Raw genomic sequence first — 17,149 nt, 5'->3', positions numbered from 1 at the left:
TACCATCTTTGCAGCTACATTCATTTCTCACTATAGCAAACTCATAAGGATCACAAGAATGATTTCTCACATGATCTAAGTTTGCTATAGTGAATTTCTTTTAGAAGACTATTATCCCTTTGGAGATTCAGTTTCACTAAACAACCATTTGTATAAATGGTTGTTTAGTGAGAGCCACTATCTGTGTTCGTATTTACCATGATCATCACTAAAAATTGTTTCTAAATAGCTGAAATTTTTTACTTATGATGATTGTTTTTTTATTGTTGATTCTCATATCAAATTTGTTACAGCAGTACTTAATTTTGATAGCAAATCCTGAAAGATTGTAGTAGATTAATTTAAGAGTATTCCATCATCTACTCAAAGAGCTAAGTGGAATATCTCCTAACTTAATATCAAATTAATTGCCACTTTGTAATGTGACCCATATAAATGATAAATAACAGGGACATATTATGCCAAGTTGACTTATCTGATTTTACTTCAGTTATCGTCCTGTATATCCTTCAGTTTCTAACTACTGTCTTATTATACAGAGTAACATAATATCCCATTTTCACTATATAAGTGTAGCATTTTGAAGAGTGTTTCTCTTGACACCTTTTCCATGCCTTTTTCAAGTTATGATTTCTTATGGAGTTCTTAAGGATCAAAGCTGATAAAATAAAATAACTGGGAAGAGATCTTTACATAGCCTTTTAAGCAATGCAGAGAACTGATTGGAGACTTCTGACTTAATGTGCAGTCCTCACCTTCTTGTGCACCCTGTTATTTATCTACCTGGTTATTGAATGAGGATGGGCTAGCACTTTGGGATTTAGCTGACCAAATTGTATTTTGGTCAGCTAAATTCCAAATCAACCAAGGTGAACAACAAAAAGTCGACTACTGGAACAAATCTCAACTCAACATCACCAGAGTTCAAGATTGGACCATCGACATAAGAAGCATCAATGGAAAGGAAACAGAACTAGTAGAAGAATTGAATAAATACCAGATCAACACAATAGGCATTACTGAAATAAAGAAGACAAAAACAGGTGAGGTCTTTCTAGCAACAAATACAAGATGCTATTTTCAGGCAACAGTCAGGGAAAAGAAGAAATAGCTATAGTATTCAACAAATATGATGATAATCTTGAATGGTAGACAATATCAGGTAGAGTGATGTAGGCAAATATCACAATGGAGAACTGGACAATGAGACTTATTTGTGCCTATGGTTCTAATAAGGAAGATGTGAAGGAATTTTTCAAAGCAGCTGACATGATTGGGGGGGGGGGGGAGTTGGTCCTTACTTAAGGACCAACTTTTCATTTCACACATGAAATGTTACAGGCTTACACATGTAACAAAAATGATATAGAATTTATTCAAAAACTCTAATACACTTCATCCAATGTTATGTGGACATCTTCAGGGAGATAGATTGTTAACATTCAAAAGATGAATCGCAACGACGAGTCATAAATCATGTGTATATTAGCTCATGTCTAAGTTGTAGCTAAATTATATGAATGTTACAGTATTAGAGTTCAAAAGAACGATTGTAAGTTGCACAGATAAATATTATTTAAAATAATTATTAATTTAAAAAAATAAAATACATTATTAGACAATGTACAATTGTGGGATGCCACTACTGTTCAGAAGTTACGAATTCATCATGCTCATCCATATATCTCTACAGTCTTCTTAATATACATAAGGATGGCAACCCACTGTGCCCAATAGTGGATGTAATTGGTTATTATCTTGCAAAACATCTGTCTCTCTTGTCATCTTCAGAATATCACTGACCATACCAGCTCTTATATCAAAAACAATTTTGAATTTAAATAAAAAATAAGATTCACATCTGTCTGATAATCAGATTATGGTTTCTTTTGATGTCTCTTTATTCACCAACATACCACCACAAGAGACTCTTCAGTTTTTAAAGTCTGATTTCCCAGAAGATATTATTAACTAATCTAAATTTACCATCAACATAGGCTATTTTACTGGCATAAGTTGGTTAAATAAATAGAAGGAACAGCAGTGGGTTGTCCTATCTCACTAGCCTTAGCTGATTATTTTATGGTCATCTAGAAAAATAACTCTTCAACGCTATATTCCCTCAGCCTCGTGATTGTTTTGTTGATTTGTTTGCGGTATGGTCCCACACTGAGTCACAATTACTTCAGTTCCAAAAGTATTGTATGCAGAGCTCATACAATCTACTCTTCTGATTCCCTTTTAGATGAACTGAATAAAATTAAAAGCAATCTGTTATGTAATAGATGCAACTAAACTACCATTCAAAAAATTATTGGTGATTATCATTCTTCTTCCAGACTATAGTCTAATGTGAAAAGAATTTTAATGCCCTGCCTTAAATTAACCTTGGAATAAATAGCAAGGATTCTTCGTAAATTCAATCTATATCCTTTAAACCAGTTTGGGAAATGTCTTTCTTCCTACCATCAACAAAGGATATATTACCACCTCTTTCCTTACCAGGTGTCTATCAAGTGCTCTGCTCTTGCCATCTTTCCTGTTTTGGACAGACTGGTCATTCTGTCTTAATTAGAATTGAAGAACATCAAATCTATATTATATTTTTTGGAATCTGACAAGTCTGGCCTTGCTTCTCACTATTTAAACTAGGCACAGAATTCTTTGGAACTAGACAAAACTTCTTCATTCCAGCAAGTCCAAATTTAATTATCTTTTCCTTTAAACATGTGAAACACTACAAAATTGCCTGAATCTGAACTGATCACACTTTATGCCAATATCCAAATTTTGAGAAGTGATCACTATTAATTGTTCATACGTTTTTTAATTAATTATTATTTTAAATAATTCTTATCGACACAACTTATCACAATTATTCCTTTGGACTTTAATAGTACAATATTATATCCTTCAACTACGTTAAAATGTCCATGTAGCATTGGATATGAAATATATTGGAGTTTTTGAATAAATTCTATATAATTTTTGTCTCGTATGTACGAAGTGAAAGTTATTTTAATATGTCCAGTTCACATGATCTCTTGATGCTGTTGAAAGTTGGTCCTTGTTGGAGAGTACAGTAGGAAATAACTACCAGACATATAGAAATATTTTGGATAAAAAAAGCAAACCTAATAATAATGGTAAGTGCCTGCTGGATTTCTGTTCAGGACATGCACTAGTTATTACTAATACCATCTTCAGATATAAAAATGAACACAAATTCACATGGAGAGAAGTTGCAAGGAAGGAGAAAAGTCTCATTGATTATGTTATTGTCGATAGTAATATTTTCCTGCTGTTTTAGGTCACAAGAGTACACAGAGGATTTGAAATTGAAAGGTGATAACCATTTGGTTTTGAGGAGGATAAAATTAAATTTCATATTGAAAACAAGAGTATAGGAAAGTTTTAAAACAAATCAAAGTTGAGCAACTTTCAGAAGTGAACTGAAGACTAAAATATACAAACATTATTCAAGAAAAAATGAGTTCTGAAACAAGAACCAAACCTTGAAGCCAAAGAGGCATGTGGGAGGTTGATTGCAAGGATAGAAAAACCCAAACTCCAAGGCAGACTCAAGAAGTTAAAATGCAGTCAAGAAAAGAAGAAAACATATTGAAAGTTGTTGCAAATAATTCAGCTTGTTCTTTTAAAGAATACAGAGAAGAATGTAATTCTAGTGGGGGCTTAGACGTTGGTTATGCATTATTATTAAATAGTTTAGGGAAATAACAATGTAGACTAGGATATACATTAAAAAACTTTTTAATACAAATCCAATGTAGGACTTTAGGAGAATGAATAGCTTCCTGCTTCATCCTCATTTACTGTTTGCTATGCCTGCGTGCACGTGTCTTGCTCACAAGTTCCTGTTGAAAATGGCAACGTGATGTTGTTGAAATATTTGATTTGTATTAAAAAGTTATTTTAATGTATATCCTAGTCTATGTTGTTATTTCCCTAAACTATTTAGTAATAAGAGAAGAATGTAAGAAAGCAAAGCTATGTAAAACTAAGTAATGGGAAGACTTGAAGAACATAGATAATGTCAGGAAGTGGCAAAATATTCTGGAGAGTATCGAAAAGGCTTAGAAATAGAGGAAAGAATACTGCAAAAGGAATCAGGTGATCAAAGTGACATGAAAAAACTGAAGATAAACATATTATAAATGTCTGGAATAATTACTTTGAAAGATTGCCAAAAGTGACATTATGGTGGTAGAAAACACTCAACAGAAATACATAGCAGTACTTGAAGTAGAAAACATCATCAAAAACCTGAATCACTCCCCACACTTGGTACTGTTGAGTTACAGGTCTTGTGACCTTTCATTGTATGGTCATTATTTTGAAAAAATAAAAAAAGAGCATTCAAATATTTTGACTATATACAGTAAGTGGTGTTTTTTTACAAAAAAAAAATTGATTGACTTTGACTGTCCAGGGAGCATAGTCAAAATACTTGGATGTTACTTGGTATTATGTGTTCTTATTCAAATCGCTTTATCTTTACCCTTGGAAATGTCTTAGTTGCTTTAGATGAAATACTGGATTAAAAAAACTCAATTTTTTAAATTTTGTATTATTAATAAACTATTAAATTTTTTTTTTATTAATTTGTCTGTGATATTTTGCCAAAGGTTGGTAACATAAATGCGATACTGATCTACGGATTGACATTGGTGGAGTTCATGGTGTCAGTGGCTAAAGTTGAGAAGTTTCTGGCTAATATAGGTCTGGCTACTGTTGAAAAGTAAAGATTTTTCTTTTCTATCTTTCCTAGAAACAGATTAAATGTGGGATGTTTTCCAAGTTGCAAGATGCCATTGGATTAGGAAAGTATAAACAGAAGTATTCTCTAGAATACAAACCTTTTGCCTAATAGCCAAAATAGCACAACTTCTGTCCATCTGTGCTTCGACTCTCTCTCTCTCACCCAGAATGCACTACTGTGATGACACCTGAAGACAAAGCTGAGCATAGCCAAAATATTTGGACATTTTCTTGGTATTATGTGTTCTTATTCAACTCCACCCATACCAGAAGCAGTGTGCTAATGCTAATGGTGGCTTTTCCTCAGAAAGCCATCAGAAGAATCTTGAATAACCTATATTCTAAAATATATATATATATGAGGATGGTCTGAAAAGTTCTTGGCCTAACAATGAAAAAACGAATTTATAATTTCAAAATTATTTTTATTTTTCAACATAATCTCCCTTAAGACTAATACATGTATTCCAGCGATGCACCAGTGCCATTATCCCATCCCTGTAGTGGTTCTCAGTAAGATCTGCAAAATACCCCTCTACAGCTGCAATCAACCTCTTGATTCGAAGAAAAAATGCTGTCCAGCGAGGAAGAGGGTTTAGTTTTGGGAAGAGATAGAAGTCAGAGGGAGCCAAATCTCGGGAATAGGGTGGATATTCCAACAATTCATAGTGGATATCCCTTAATTTTCCCATTGCCAAAACACCTTTGTGGGCAGGTGCATTGTCCTGATGAAAGATGATTTTTTTTCTTCTGCAAACCTGGTCTTTTTTTTATGAATTTTTTCATCTAGTCTGGTTAAAAGATCGGAATAATATTCCCCGGTTATTGTTTTACCCTTTTCAAGATAATTAATAAACAAAATGCCTTTAAGCATCCCAAAGCACTGATGCCATGACCTTTCCTGCTGATGGAGCTGACTTTGTTTTCTTTGGTGCTGAACAACCGGCTTCTGTCTACTGTTTTGACTGCTGTTTGGATTCTGGTGTGTAATGGTGAATCCAATTCTCATCCATAGTAATAAATTAATCCACAAAATCAGTTTTATTCTTGTTAAAACGCTCCAAGCACTGTTCAGAAATTTTCATGCTAGTGCGTTTTTGATCTGATGTGAGCAAGCTTGCCCAAAGCTCTTTCATTTGCAATTCTTCATGCAAAATATATCTTACATGTTCTTTTGAAATACCTATAAGTCTCAGCAATTTCATGCGCTTTGACTCGCTGGTCATCGAATACCATATCATGCACTTGATCAATGATTTCTGGTGTTGTTACACTTTTTGGATGTCCTTCATGTGGATCATCTTCAAGGCTGGTATGGCCAGGTTTAAACTTGGTAGCCCATTTCTTAATTGTCGAAAATGAAGGAGAAGAGTGCCCCTAAACTTTTATGAACTTCGAATGAATTTCTTTTGGCATTAAACCTTCTTTTACGAAGAATTTTATGACCTCGCAATACTCAATTTTATCCATTTCAAGGGATACAGACAACACTTTTGCTTCAGATAGCTATATAAAACAAACTACTTGATAGAATGACTTGCAGTTTCGCATGGATGTTATAACAGATTTACCAACTTAGAAAAAAAAATCTTGCCAATAGTGTTGCCATCTATGGCCAAGAACTTTTTAGACCACCTATCGTATATTCTTGTATCACCCTGATTGTAGCAGTCTGGAACAAAGTCCATATTCACCCCCCCCCCAAAAAAAGGAGATAGAAATTAAAAATAACGGAAAAAGTCATTGACAAAAAAATCAACTTCATACTTGGAGGTCCACTTAATCACTAGTTTTGGTACTACCACTTACGATACATGTAAATCTCCTTACCTATATCATCCATTCCGCTACTCACATGTGGAAAGTTAATGGAGAAATGTGATTCTCACTTTTCAGATTTCTCTAAATGCAAATGCACCTCAGGGCTCTGTTGTTATCATCTGTAATCTTTCTTCTCTTTATAAATGATTTTCCTGACTTTAAATCACAACCAGTTTTACTGATGATAGCACATTACATTCTCTTTACTCATTTTGCAAACCTAGCAATGTTGAATGATACCAAGCTTCAAGATCTACAACAAATACACCAAACTGATTCCTCCATTCTTTGATGGTTGGTAACTCATCTTCAACAATACCACAACAGCCCTTTCTTTTATCTCATAAAAAACATCTTAGGTCACCTCACCTTGGTAAGGGAAGGTGACTTGAGATATTTTTAAGACTGGATCTCTCTTGGTATCCAAGCTGTTGAGAATTTTTTTTTTTTTTAAATGGGAGACTAAAGGGGAATTCAGTTTTCATTTCTTTCTTGGTAATGCTGAAGGTATTTCATCTTAATCATCGATGTAGAAGAATGATGACAGTAGGTCAGCCTTGTCTTTGGATGAAATTACAATAGTGCTGTCTGGATGTGTGAGAGAAGCAGAAAAATTGATGGACAGAAAACTGGCATCCAGCAACCTTTATGAGAACTAAAGGCTATTTGAGCAGAGTCAAGTTTATTGTGCTTAGCCTTTGAAGGTTAAATTCAGATTGGCTGATGGTCTTTTGCAGGTGATGAACATTGCTGTGTAAGCTGAATAGGATGCTGGAGTTCACATTTCAGCCACTTAAATATGCAGAATTGTTTTCTTGTGGCACACTTTTTTGGAAAACCAAAGTTTGGATAGTGGTCTGTGCTTATTGGAAGAGGGGGGGGGGGGGAATGAAGGCCTTCATTCCAGTAAGTCTCTTTCTGCTTAAGCTAACATCAAGGAAATGTGATGTTTGTGCCAGGAGAGGCTGGAGGTACATGCACATCACATCATTTGCTTTCTCATCATATAAAAAAGCAGGCATTTTCTTTTGCTCGAGATACTATTTTTCACCTACCCATCTACTATATACAAATCCAAAATGCCATCAATCCTTAGAATACTGCTCAGTAGTGGTGTACCTAAAACCTCCATAAAAATTCTCTGTTCTGTCCAGAGGAAAGCAGTTAAGCAGATGATCCCTTGCTTACAGATCATTTTGTCCTCTATTTCTCAGATGCAGTGTTTCAGCATTGTGTGTATTCTGCAGGTACTTCCATGTTCACTGTTCCACTGAATTCTCAGCCATCATTCCTCCACTTTCTGTTAGGCCTGTTGAAACAAGAGCAGCAGCTGCCCAACATCCCTTTTCAATGCAACTGGAAACACACACCAGATCTTTCTCTTTTATTCCATTCTACCTATGTTCTTTGGAAGAGTCTTCTCTATACTGTTTTCTCAATGAATACAATCCTAAGCTTTTCAGTAAATTTGTTAAAAGATTTCTTCTTAACTAGTTTTCCACACTTGGCGCTTTTGTGTTATAGATTTTGTGTCACGTGCTTGTGGATACCAAGATCCTTCTGATCTCTTTCCCTTTGTGTACTTGTAAAAAACTACAGTTAACAATTGGTGGATGGTAAATGGCATTTACTACCGCTATATGCAAAATATGACTTCTACATTGAACTAATCTCAGTATCTTCCTAGGCCTAGCTTCCGCGGATGAGACTTCAATAAAGGTTGAAGCTGGTCTGAATAAGTGCTTTTTCTCATGATGCATAGCAGTATACATGTCCAGAAGGAAGTGTGCTATGCATTATGAGATACCAAGGCCATTAATGTGAACTTAAACAGCCTCTATATACAAGTAAGCTATTGTAACGATACTTTGCATACCAGTCTTGCTTACATGTGGGTGAAGAATTAAAGCAGCTCAATTACTTGTCTCGTATTATGTACAAGAGTTGTTTGATAAATTTCCAATAAACTGCGACACAATTCGTTCATTAATACCATTGTCGGCACGTGTCATCTTTCTCATGACCCCCTGCAAAATTTTAGCTATGTGCAATGCATAGTTCTCATTTGGCAAACATTTAAAAAGACTGTGTTCGCATTTTTCATAAAAATGGAGAAAAATGAGTTTCGTGCAGTGATAAAAACGCTTTTATTTGAAGAAGTGGACAGCCGCACAGATCAAAGCTGAGTTAGATGCAGTTCGTGGGGACTCTGCATCAGCATTAAAGACTATTTGTTTTTAGATAAATGAGTTTAAATGTAGGTCGTAAGTCCATTGAAGATGAAGCGCACTTTGGATGCCTGACTGAAGTCACTACGAAGGAAATTATTGACAAAATCCATGGTATCGTTATGGAAGACAGCTGAGTGAGGATAATTGAGATTGTAGGCATCTCAACTGAATGGGTGTATAATATCCTGCACAAAAAGCTGTGTGCACGATGGGTGCTGCTGCGATTGTTGACTTGATCAAAAACGCATGCGGAAAGACATTTCAACGCAATGCTTGGCGATGTTTAATTGCAATTCGCAGGATTTTTTGCATCAATTCATGACTGTAGATGAAACTTGGATCCACCACTATACACCTGAGTCCAAGCAGCAGTCAAAACATTGGACAATGCCCAGTGAAAGAGCACTAAAATAAGCAAAGACCATTTTGTCAGCTGGGAAGGTGATGGCCACTGTTTTTTTGGGATTCCCAAGGAACATGATAGACTATTTGGAAAAGGGTAAGACAATAACAGGAGTCTATTGTGTGTCATTGTTGGACCATTTAAAAGAACTGAAGAAAAAACACCCAAGATTGGCACACAAAAAAGTGCTCTTTTATCAAGACAGTGCACCATCCCACATCTGCCATCACAATGGCAAAATTGCACAAATTGAAGTTCGAATTGATTCCACATCCACCGTATTCTCCGGACTTGGCCTCATGTGACTTCTTGTTCCCAAACTTAAAAATTTGGCTCAGTGGGAAAAAAGTTTCTTTGAACGAGGATGTCACCAAGGCTGTCAATTACCATTTTACACAATTTGACAAATCCTAATTTTTAGATGGGATGAAAAAATTGGAAACTCGCTGGACCAAATGTGTAACCTCAGTGGAGACTATGTTCAGAAATAAAGTGATTTTTTCCAAAAAACGTGTTTAACTTATTGTTTTACCAAACTTTTCAAACAACCCTCATACTTTGTAACCAAGCAAGAAAACTTTTTATCTCAGATCCAAAGTATTTTAATAATGTACTGATGCACCATTTTCCTACTTGAATATAGAAAATATACTTCTGCATTGTTATGACTTCAGTATCTTCCTGGGACTAGCTCTCATTGATAGACCCCAGTACAGATTGAAACTGGTTTGGATGGTAATGTTTTCCCCATAATACATAACAAACATGCACATCCAAAAGGAAGCATGCATTAAAATATGTACTGAAGCAGTTGATATGAAGTCAAATCCAATAGTACCAGTATCTAAATCCTATATACTGGTATGCTGTTGTGAAGGTACTTATGGGTGAAGGATTAAAACAAAAATATAATTTCTTATTTATTATTATTTACTTTGCAACTGACCAAGTAACAAAACTTTCTATAAACTCCAAATATCATGATTGAGAGATTTATTTTCATAGTTAACTTTTGCAAATTTATTTTCCTAGTTAAACATAAAAAAGTCCGTGCAGTTAGCCTAGTGGCAATGCTTTGCAACCATATGCCAGGGAAAGGAGTGTCCTGATTACGTTTCCCGTTGCTGACGTGAGGAGCTGAGGATATTTCTCAGACATAGCCAAGTTAGCCAGTCTTGGGCATGGACTGTTTATCTGGCTGTTTTTCATCCCACAAGCAGGCAAACCAGCCTTGAGTAAGGTTGCGGTTAATTGAATAGAAAACTCTCAACACTGTAAGATAAAAGAAGGGAAAAAGGAAGAAGATGATAAATCATAAAAGATATTATATACTTTGTATTGACACTGAAAATTATCCATTGATGTTTTATGGTCAAGTAGACACTTGATAGCTTCTAAGGCAACATCTGCCTTTACATTTTTAAGTTTTTACCATGATCAAGAGTGCTATCATAATTATAAGAAAGCTCTTGATCATGTTTTTACATTTAATTAAAAGTAGGAATGAAAATCATAGGTATTGGCTACACAGTTTGTCTTTTTGAGTATTGCAGCATCAAAGCAACTCATGACAAAGGTTCATATTTTTGTACACCTCAAATGAAAACATTGTTTGATTACTTGACTATATAATAAGAAAAAATGATATTTATTCTTTTTCTTCTGATAAATAATTAATAGTGTAATTTACTTCACTAATTTGTTTTTAACCAGTTCAGTTTGAAGTTTGTCCCAAATATTCCTATATATTTTATGATTTTCTAAGATATCCTACTCTATCTCATGAATTTCATGAGGGAAAGCTTATAAAAGCAAAATAGCATACAAAACAGTATGCTGCTTATATAAATTGTTTTGTTTCTGGGGGAAATAAAAAGGAGAAAAAAATGTACTCTTTGATTCTCACTACAAAAAACACTAGAGGGACCACAGGAATACTTTGCTGCAGTGAATTTATTTTAGAATAACATTATGGGACATTGGTCTGGTCTTTTTTGTAGTTGATATAGTGGTGTTTGCTATAGTGAGAATTAACCGTAGTAAATTTTCCCTACAATTCAGTGAGATTCATTTAGCATTGTTGTATTGATCTGGCAGCAATATTGCTCCACTTTCCTCTAAACTTATTATGCAAATAACAGCTGGTTGACGCTTACACAGTGTGCCTGTTAAATAATGAGATTGATTTTTTTATAGGACAGCCCTTTGAATAAAAGTAACAAATGTTTATAGTTTTGACCGCTAGAGTGTGTTACAATCACAGATGCAACTTTCTAGTGGGGTGACACAACAGTTTTCATGTGGCAACTGTTGAAGTAAGAGTGTGTGAGTGGAGTGTGTCAGAAGTTGCATCATGGAGCAAAGAGCTAGGATAAAATTTTACTGTAAATTAAGAAAAACTACTCCAGAAGTGTACCAAGACCTAAAAAAAAAGTTTACAGCGATGACTGTCTGAACCATGCACAGGTGTTCCACTGGTTTTCAACCGTTTAAAGAGGGGAGGGGAATCCCTGTAGGATGAGCCATGCTATGGATGGCCAATTTCTGCACAGACAAATGAAAATATGGTAAAAGCTAGGGAAATTGTTGCCTATGACAGGCAAATAACCACTAGGCTACTCACTTGTACAGCTTGGTGTCAATAAGGAAATTGCCAAATTAATCTTGGAGATTTGCACAAGAGGAAGATTTGTTCAAGGTTTGTGCTACACATGTTGACACACAAACAGAAAGCACTGACTATTACACTTTTTTTTATATAATGTTCGTCAAGTAGCTTTATTTTATTGTCCTACATGTTTCACCAATTTTTTTCTATCGGCATCTTCAGGGAATACAAACTAGTAAGCTATATGAAGGTAACAGACTAGGTTATAACTGATGGTTCTAATTCATACAAAAAATTAGTATTGAATGAGGCAATGCACGTGTCTTGGGAATGTGATTTATTCGTTATGGCTCATGATGTAATTGTCATGAAAGTTCATTTCTTTGATGTTTAATGATCTGATTAAAGCTTTCCAAATTTCTGGTAAGGTTAGACCTTGATTCTTGTTTAGGTTTTCAGTTTTATGGGTGACTGTAGCTGCTTTCTTGAAGGTTCTTGAATGGTAGTTATCTTCTATATAAGGTATAAGGCTCTTATCCCACTCAATGTGATGGTTAGTAGAGGCAAAGTGGCAAGAAAGGCCTGAAATTTCTTGTCTGTTGTTTCTGACATATCCTATGTGTTCTTTCTTTCTCGTTTCAGAGCTTCTAGAGGTCTGACCTACATAACTAATACCACATGAGCAAGGTATATTATACACTCCAGAGTACTTGTAGAATGGATGAGGATCTTTCGGTGATCTTAAAAATTTCTGAATAGTGTTGATTGGCTTGAATGCTACTCTGATATTATGTGGTTTTAGAAGGTTAGCTAATTTTTTGGAAATGCTGCTGACAAATGGAATAGTAATAGTACTGATGTATTGGACGTCATCATGTTGTCTATGTGGTATATCAGTCAAGAGAATCTTGTTGTAGAGTCTTTTTGGATAACCATTTAAAGATAGTTCTCCGGATATTGTAGTTAATTCCATTTGTAGGTCATTCTTATCTGTTGTGTACTGTATAGCTCTTTTCTTGAGCATATGGATAATGCTAAGTTTCTGAGCTATATGATGAGACGAGTTGAAATGGAGGTAACGTCCAGTATTTGTAGGTTTTCTATAAACAGATAGGTTGATACTATTATTGGTTTGTTTCTTTATTAGGATGTCAAGGAATGGCAGTTTTCCATCTTTTTCAATTTCTAATGTGAATTTGATGGTATGGTGGAAACTATTGATTTGGTTAAGGTAATCCATTAGTTCTTTTTTCGTATGATCCCAAATGAAAAAGATATCATCCATATATCTGTACCAAATTTTCGGTTTTGGAATGATCTGGGATAAGATTTTTCTTCTAGATCTTCCATGAATAAGTCAGCACAAGGAGGGGAGAGGGGGCTACCCATGGCTAATCTGGTGAGTTGTTTGTAGACAGTTTTTTGCCAAATAAAATAGAAGTTAAATAGTGATTGAACAAAGTAGTGATGTTTCTTGGGAACAAGTTGTCTAAGATGTTGATGACCTCAACCACCGGAATGTTTGTAAACAGAGATGTAATGTCTAGGCTTGCTAGTATATCCTCTTCATAGATAGGGATGTTTTTTATTTTATCTATAAAATGTTGTGAGTTTTTAATATAAATATCCGAGACGTGAATGTGTTTGTTGTAAAATCTTAGCAAGGTACTTATGGGTAAATATTTTGCCTCTACTAACCATCACATTGAGTGGGATAAGAGCCTTATGCCCTATGTAGAAAATAACTACCATTCAAGAACCTTCAAGGAAGCAGCTACAGTCGCCCGTAAAACTGAAAACCTAAACAAGAATTAAGGTCTAACCTTACCAGAAATTTGGAAAGCTTTAATCAGATCATTAAACATCAAAGAAATGAACTTTCATGACAATTACATCATGAGCCATAACGAATAAATCACGTTCCTGAGACACGCGCATTGCCTCGTTCAATACTAATTTTTTGTATGAATTAGAACCATCAGTTATAACCTAGTTTGTTACCTTCATATAGCTTACTAGTTTGTATTTCCTGAACATGCCAATAGAAAAAAATTGGTGAAACATGTAGGACAATAAAATAAAGCTACTTGACGAACATTATATAAAAAAAAGTGTAATAGTCTTATAAATAATAGTCAAGAAGAAAAAAAAAAAAATTCAACACAGAAAGCATTGAATTGCATATTGTCAAAATTTCATCGGTTGATCAAGATCATGATGTGTTGCAAAGAATTGTCACTGATAATAAAAATTGTTTTCAATTTGATCTGAAAATGAAACACTACAGCAAGGAATGGGACTTTTTACTGCAGAAGAAAGTCATTGCAAAAATCACGCGTCAAGACAGTGGTCGTTTTTTTATTTTATTTATTTATTTATTTATTTTATTTTATTTATTTTTTTGACACTGCTGGAATTATACACTGTGAATTTGTTCCTGAGGGCACCACAGTGAACGGTCAGTATTATTTAGGAGTAATGCAATGTGTGTACACCCACATGCAATGTGTCAGGAAAGAACTATTCCACAACAATTGATTTCTGTTGCACAATAATGCACCTGTGCACTGCCTGTGAAGCAGTTCCTGGCTTCGAAGTTGATCTGTGTGATCAAACATCCCCCTATTTGCCAGATGAAGTGTTTGGGAAGCATTTCCCCTTGAAAGGGGAGCGCCTCAGCAACATTGAGGACATCCAACTCAGTGTGACTCAAAGACTGAAGGAGGTTCCTGTTCAGGACTTTCACCGTGCCTTTGAACACCTGTATGACAAATGTAAACGTTGTGTGGAGTTGGAGATTATTTTGAATCTGTGTAATGGACAATTCCAAATGTAGTTCTTTGTTTTGATATAATAATTGTCTAATTACTTAATGGCTACACTGTGCATTTACAATCCAAGTTTAAATCAAAAGAATTTTCATTCTCTGTGCCTCTAGTCTCCAGATTAGTCTTCCATCATTTCCAAAAAATTATAACCTACAGCTTCATGAAGAATGTGAATAGTTTTGCAGTTCACACTTTATACTGATGTACTGCAGGTTCTCCAGCCTTTCATCTGTGAGAATAATGTAAAATTTTATGAACTGGGACACTTTGCTTATTGTTTCTGTCCTTTGTCTACTGTTTATTTTCAGCTTAATGTTGGAATACAATTAATAAATGATGTTCTCCCTGTAATTTTTTTGTCATAATTAAAAGGCAACAGTTTTAACTGTTAATTCTTTTTTTTTCTTCAAATTTTCTCAGAATATTTCTAGACTATTAAGTCACCAATAAGAACCACACTCCGTGTTCTCTTTATTTCAGCTGTCTTTTTTTTTGAAGGGGAAATTTTTCTACTTCCTGCTTTCCTTCCTAGCACCATCATTATGGCTGTTATGACCTAAAAAAAACAAAAGCTGCTCTTATTGTATGTTTGCACTGTGAACAAAATAAGGGTTAGCTAATCTGGAAATCTTGCTCCCAAGATAAAACCTGGAAATTTTTCTAGCCACTTCAGCCTCGAGTGCATAGTAGCATAGGTCTCACACCAGGCAGTGAAATTAATCCATCACCCAAAGACATTCTCAGAGTGCTACAAAATTCGAATCCAGAGCCTGTATATAGGGAGCAGAGGTACTATCTCCTTAACCAACACCATGCTAGTATAACATGTATGGCATGAATTATTTTTTAATATCCCCAAGAAGTATGATGGACTATAAATACTCTTTAAGTGCTCATTATGCTGATACTTTACTGTATATGTCTTATCAGTCTCATTCAATTCTCATTTTTGCAGAATTGTTCTTGAAGCTGATCCAAATGCAGTTGTACAAAGAGTTGCATTAAGGTCTGATGATATTCCTCTTGGAGAGCAAACTGTAGCCCAAGTAAGTAATATCTTGATATATTTTTAACTGTTATAAAATATAATAAGCTTGAAATTTCATAGAATGATTTCAGAATGGTTATATAAAGAAATTTCCTTAATATATTGAATATAGATGCTGTATTCATTTATAAGCTTTAATGGAATGAATACAGCACATATAATCAATTAAATGCAATTTTAATTGATCCTATATTTCATCTGTCACCGAGACAAGTTTTTCCACTATAAGTGGAAAAATTAGACTGAAAGCATCAAATCCTATAAGGGCTTGATGCTTTCATGTACATATGCACCATATGGGCTGTCTGCCAGATGACTTGTGAATAATGTTGGAGGATTAAGTAAAATTTTTGTAGTTCACCATTTTTCTAGCTCTTTCATAATAATTTGATCTAGTTTCTATAAGTTGCAGCATGCATGTTCTGCTAAGAAGCACATACAGATTGGTGCATCTACCATGTGAGATGCCTCCCCCACAACCATCATACTACCTTCATAAGTATACCTCTTTCACAGATATTGTAGGGATGATAACATGTCCCTGCTTCTCCCCAGATCAGAGCACACTGGTATTGCTTTGTAGAGCAAATCAGCTTTTCTGTGAACAGTACTGATCTCCATTGGTCTTGGGTCCAGTTGATATGAGGTCTGGACTATTTCATATGTTCTCTCCAGTGGCATGAGGATAGGTACTTGCAGACTACCTGTCACCTAGCATACAGACTAGCTTCGTGAAGCCTACATGCACAGTGGAAGCAGATAACATTCCTGTAACTGACACAAGGTTAAAGCATAGTTTATTTGGGGTAGCATTCCTGTTTCAGCGAGCAGATAATCAGCGATATCAATCGTCTACTGTAGCCCATGGCTTTCCCTCACTGTATCTCTGGGGTACTGTTTGTAACTGTTGGAATTGGTTCCACAGTGTGTGAACATGCAAAACAATATGCAACCATCTTAGTTACCTTTGCCTGACTTTTGTTGACCTCTTGTCTTACAGTGGCTTACTCATCAGTTAAATGATGTCTTGCAGCCATATCCAAGAATTTTGTTATTGCAAAATGTCTTGTTCTCACTCCAGACATGAAATGGAAAAACCACCCCAAATGCCTGTTTTTGTGCTGTGGCTCATTTGCATATGCTGCTGATAGCACCACTTATTTGTATATGAGAACCAGACTCAACTTCACTTTTTACATAATGTACCTGACTAATGCTTTTTTTCCCATTCACCCCCCCAAGTTATCATGATTTTTCTTTGTTCCTTAATTTATGGAAACTGGTGTATATTGTTTGTTACTTGCACATAGGGTAAGATGTGACGAATAGTTTTGCTCTCTGTGATGCACACAAGTTGTTTCATGCACTTTCTAGAGAAATCGGGTATGTTAGGAGGGAAAGAACTTTACTTTTCAATTATATTTTTGCTTT

General features: G+C 35.1%; 1 protein-coding gene across 1 annotated transcript in view; it reads left to right on the top strand.

Moving 5' to 3' along the window:
• Positions 1-17,149, top strand: part of zetaCOP (COPI coat complex subunit zeta) — a 130,233-nt gene that overhangs the window by 78,276 nt on the left and 34,808 nt on the right. The window contains exon 6 of the mRNA XM_090392628.1: positions 15,626-15,716. Within this exon, the coding sequence (XP_090248754.1) occupies positions 15,626-15,716 (91 nt within the window). The remainder of the gene's footprint in view (positions 1-15,625; positions 15,717-17,149) is intronic.

This window comes from Typopeltis vanoorti, chromosome 1 (assembly GCF_054136105.1).
Source record: "Typopeltis vanoorti isolate ZY-2024b chromosome 1, IOZ_Tvanoo_1.0, whole genome shotgun sequence".
Taxonomy (NCBI): Eukaryota; Metazoa; Arthropoda; class Arachnida; order Uropygi; family Thelyphonidae; genus Typopeltis; species Typopeltis vanoorti.
Note: the sequence above shows the minus strand (reverse complement) of the source record. Positions and strands in the feature narration are given on the sequence as shown.